This window comes from Lolium rigidum, chromosome 2 (assembly GCF_022539505.1).
Source record: "Lolium rigidum isolate FL_2022 chromosome 2, APGP_CSIRO_Lrig_0.1, whole genome shotgun sequence".
Lineage (NCBI taxonomy): Eukaryota > Viridiplantae > Streptophyta > Magnoliopsida > Poales > Poaceae > Lolium > Lolium rigidum.
The window spans coordinates 262029093-262034306 of NC_061509.1; the positions used below are offsets into that span (position 1 = coordinate 262029093).

General features: G+C 47.2%; 1 protein-coding gene across 1 annotated transcript; it reads left to right on the top strand.

The window, feature by feature from the left end:
• The first annotated feature begins 1486 nt into the window (after positions 1–1486).
• On the top strand, positions 1487–5005 carry LOC124693354 (replication protein A 70 kDa DNA-binding subunit A-like). Its single transcript, XM_047226833.1, has 2 exons — positions 1487–1823; positions 3017–5005. The coding sequence occupies exons 1-2, from the start codon at positions 1540–1542 to the stop codon at positions 4692–4694; spliced, it is 1962 nt and encodes a 653-aa protein (XP_047082789.1). The 5' UTR covers positions 1487–1539; the 3' UTR covers positions 4695–5005.
• The last annotated feature ends 209 nt before the right edge of the window (positions 5006–5214 follow it).

Sequence of the window (5214 nt, forward strand, 5' to 3'; positions counted from 1 at the left end):
AGATGCATTCCCATAGGCCCATAAATGGTGAAGTGTCGTGTAGTCGACATTCACACGACACCACTAGAAGAATAACACCACAACTTAAATATCATAACATTGAATATTACTCAACCATAATTCACTACTAACATTTAGACTTCACCCATGTCCTCAAGAACTAAACGAACTACTCACGAGACATCATATGGAACATGATCAGAGGTGATATGATGATGAATAACAATCTGAACATAAACCTTGGTTCAATGGTTTCACTCAATAGCATCAATAACAAGTAGAAATCAGATCGGGAGAGTTTCCCCTATCAAACAATCAAGATCAAACCCAAATTGCTACAGCGGTGACGATGTCCAGCGGTGGAGATGGCGGTGATGATGGTGGAGATGATGATGATGGTAATGGAGATGATGTCCAGCTCGATGGCGGTGATGATGGCGTCGATTTCCCCTCCGGGAGGGAATTTCCCCGGCGGATTCCCGCCCGCCGGAGAGCTCTTTTCTCTCTCGGTGTTCTCCGCCCCGCGAGGCGGCCGTAACCCTTCGTGAGGATTCCTCTCGTGGCTTAGGTCTTCGGGACGAAGGGTTTCGCGAAGAAAAGGAGGCGAAAGAGGCTGAGGGGGCCCCACACCACATGGTGGCGCGGCCGAGCCATGGGCCGCGCCGCCCTATGGTGTGGGCCCACCTTGGGTCCACCGGCTCCCCCTTCGGCTTCCTTCGTCATCCGGAAAAATAGGATTTTTGGTAAAACTTCCTTCCACAGCTTGATCTTCCGAAATATTGCATCCTGACGGTGCTTTTTCCAGCAGAATCCTGGCTCCGGTGCTCGATCTCCAAATAATCATGAAACATGCAAAATAGATGAAATAACATAAGTATTGTGTCCCAATATGAAATATATTAATGAATAACAGCAAATTATGATATAAAATAGTGATGCAAATTGGACGTATCATCCGTGCGTGCGTTAATATGTGTGAGCGTCTGCGTCTGTATTGGGTTTCGCAAAAAAAGCTCTACAGAAAATTCGAGAGTATACTTCTACTTTTAGGTGTACTTATATCTCTATATTGATCAAAGAAGAAAAACTATATTGTTACGAAATTATAATCAACCTTATTTTAAAATAAATAATCATTTCGAATTACCATCTTATGAATACAAGTCTGAGTGAATGGCAGTAAAATATAAAGCAAAACTGGTTTTTGTAGGATACAGCAAAATTGGCTAGCCCAAAAGCTTTGCTCTGCTCACTTGGCAGGCCAGCCCGCATGGAACTTTGGTTCCGCAGGGCTCCATCAGGACCCAACCCAGGCCCAAGCGTATGCCGCGCACGGTCTCGCTACGTGGGGCGGTCTCATCCGTCCGATCACCTCGTCCAGACCCAATCCGACGGTCAGCATCATCCAAGCGCGCCTCTGTCTTCCCCTGGAAGGAGCCATCGCGCAACCGCCTCCGACTTCCGTCGCCATTCCTGACCTCCCCCAAACCTTCCGCAGTTCAAATCCCCCACCACCATTCGCGGAGGCGAGACGAGGCGATGGCGGCGGTGAGGCTGACCCCGAACGGCGTGCCGGCGGGGCTGGACGGGGACCTGAACCTCCGGCCGATCCTGCAGGTCGTCAACCTGCGCTGCGTCAACGTCGACGGCGGCCCCGGCGCCGCCCGGGCCGACAGGTGGCGCGGCCTCGTCTCCGACGGCAACGAGACCTGCCCCGCCATGTTCGCCGCGCAGCTCAGCGGCCTCACGCGCTCCGGCGTCATCCGCCGCGGCACCGTCGTGCAGCTCGACGAGTACGTCGTCAACGTCGTCGGGGGCAGGAGGTTCGCTTCCGCATCGTCGCTCGCCGTAGATCGATTGGTTGCGCTCGCGGTTTGGGCGGTTCCGGTTAGGGTTTCCTGCTCGCGCGGTTAGGGCGGGTTCTGTCTGCCATGCGAGGTCGCGGATTGTGTCTCGATGCGATTCATGTGCCTGTTAGTGCAGTCTGATTCCCCCCTGCTGGTTCCGTTCCCTCAAATCGATTGGGGTCTCGCTTTAGATTGATACTTCTCAGTAGGTGGGAAAATTGTTTAGCTGACACTCAATCCAGGATAGCAGTACTTAACCAGTGAGGCGTCCAAATTTTGTTCCACTCACCTGCTTTTGAAATCATTTGAACCACTGCTGATTGAATTGGCCCTGCAATCCCTTTTTAGGGCCAGAAGAGATGACCTGTATACCAATTAGGGGTGTCTGATTAGGTTGTGCTGTGACTTGTGAGTTGCGGTACAGCTTGGTGTTTGCTAACAGTTAATTTATTGGATTATATTTATGCTTGTGCTACTCGTAACGCTCACATTATCGTATATCTGGCTATGGCGCAATGCGGCTGGTGCTCATTGTTTCTGGCTGGTTAAATGATGGCGTTCTTTTTTTTTTTTTTTGAATGAATGGACCTTGACTTCATAGAACACTCAATATATGGGTCAAATAATCACAGACTTGGAGTATACCCAGAAACATAACTGATAATATGGTCATTGTGATTAGGTGAAATCTGCTCATGTGGTTTGGTTCGTTTATTTAGTTATGCAGCAAATTATTTCTTTATAGTTGACCAGTCATCATGCTTTGCATCAATTGGGTTTCTTATTTACTAATCCGGTCATTGGGTGCATGGAAGGTGATATGATCACTGTAGTTTATGACTCTGGAGTCAGGTTCACAGATGCAGGCGTCTTTATCTAGTTGAATCAGTTAATGGTTTGTGCCTTTCAGCTGTACCTCTTGGTTCAGCAGTATACTTGATAGTACAAGTTGGCATTTACCAAGTTTTAGGTGCTGATTGACTCTGTTTGGCTGTTTCTTCGGCAATCTGTTCGTAAATAAATTTTGTTGAAGCATGTCAATCGGCTTGTGCCATGATTCGATTTTGGCTGTCATATCTTTAACTAACTAATACAATTGCGAATGTGTCCTTTTTTATGGTACATGGAGTTATTTCTTGCTGGTGTGCTGATTTGTTGTATATCTGTAGGGTCTTCGTCGTTCTGAATATGACAGTTCTTCTCGCTGAGTGCGACATAATTGGGAACCCAGTGATTACAGAAAGTGAATTTTCTAACCAAACCCCCCCAAGGGTGGAGCAATCTAATGGAACACGTCAATATGGTTCCATGGCAGGAAACCCGAGTCCAATAAGGCCCAATGGAAATGTTCCAGTCTTCCAACCTTCTATGTCAGAGAACACTTTGAACACACCCACCAGGCTCGGCAACAAACCTCCGGCCTTCCAACCAACTGCGCAGCCATCCTATCGTCCTGCACCCAGTTACAAAAATCACGGAGCGATTGCAAAAAATGAAGCCCCTGCTAGGATAATCCCCATATCCTCCTTAAATCCTTATCAGGGACGCTGGGCTATCAAGGGTAGGGTTACTGCTAAGGGAGACATCCGCCGGTACCATAATGCAAAAGGTGAAGGCAAAGTGTTCAGCTTCGACCTGCTTGATTCTGATGGGGGTGAGATACGAGTGGCGTGTTTCAACGCTCTTCTTGATCGCTTCCATGAAGTTGTGGAAGTTGGTAAGGTCTATGTGGTATCAAGAGGGAACTTGAAACCTGCACAGAAGAACTTTAACCATCTGAACAATGAGTGGGAGATTATGTTGGAGAATGGATCAACAGTTGAGCTTTGTCCTGATGAGGATAGGTCAATTCCCTCTCAGCGGTTTAACTTTAGACCGATCTGTGAAATTGAAGATACTCCAACCACTACTATGGTTGATATCATAGGTGTTGTTACCTCTGTCAGCACTTGCACCACATTACAGAAGAAAAATGGCACGGAAACTCAGAAAAGAAATATAAACCTGAAGGATATGTCTGGTCGAAGTGTTGATGTAACCATGTGGGGTGACTTTTGCAACAGAGAAGGCTCAAAGCTGCAAGAAATGGTTGAACGTGGGGTCTTCCCTGTGCTAGCTGTCAAAACAGGAAGAGTGACTGATTTCAATGGCAAGTCTGTCGGCACAATTTCTTCCTCTCAACTCCTCATAGACCCCGATATCACCGAAGCTCATACTCTGAGGCAGTGGTTTGATGCTGGAGGAAGGGATGCTTCTACTCAGTCCATATCCAGGGATGTCGCTCCTGCAGCATCAAGGAATGTGGTCCGGATGACAGTAGCTCAAATCAAGGATGAAGGTCTTGGAATGCAGGACAAGCCTGATTGGGTCACAGTGAAGGCCTCCATTATATTCTTCAAGAGCGACAGCTTCTGCTACACAGCTTGCCCTACCAAGGAAGGTGACAGGCAATGCAACAAGAAAGTGACAAAGGGGACCTCTGGCTTGTGGTGCTGTGACAGATGCGACAAGGAGTTTCCAGAGTGCGACTACAGGTATCTTCTGCAGCTACAGATTCAAGATCACTCGGGAACAGCTTGGGTGACGGCTTTTCAAGAGGCTGCGCAGGAGTTACTAGGTTGCTCGGCGGGAGATCTCAATAGGTACAAAGAGGAGGAGGATCCTCGCTTCGCAGAGACCATGGTCAGCTGTCTGTTCCAGGATTATCTGCTCAGGCTGAAAGTCAAAGAAGAAACATATGGTGACGAGCGGAGAGTGAAGAACACCTTGGTCAAAGTGGAGAGGTTTGATCCTGCAGGTGAAAGTAAATATCTGCTGGATTCGATTTCAAGGTCAGTGGGTTATTAAGCAGCGAGTTTCGCCCCCAGAGAGGTGTGGCAGTGTCCGTAACATGTTCTCTTGCTCGCACGGCCCAAGTGTTTGCTTACCATGTTAAGGGTTGAGAATTTATTCAACCTCGAAAAAAAAAAGTTTTTGCTGATATGTTTTTGATGTGCTAGCTAGTAAGCATGCCAATCTCGGGCTATTTCGTGTCATTATTTACTTTTAACAGAACAATTCAGATGTAGCTACTAAAACTTATTGATGTTTCTGTTTATGGCTATCTCGATCATTTTATTTGAGTAGCAATGGAGTTCCAGTTTCACTGGTTGCCAGTCTGTAGTTCTGTACAGGTACTCTGGGATTGCTCCACAAAACGAACTCCTTGTTGTTTCATGAGAGGACAATATCACATATGAGAACCTGATCGTAGTTTGTTCAGTGTTGCATCTCTTCCCAGGTTGACTGCGCTACCCTTGAATTTACATCCATCTTTCCTGCCAATGAACTCTTTTTAGAATTGTATTTCACACTAAACGTGCAGGTA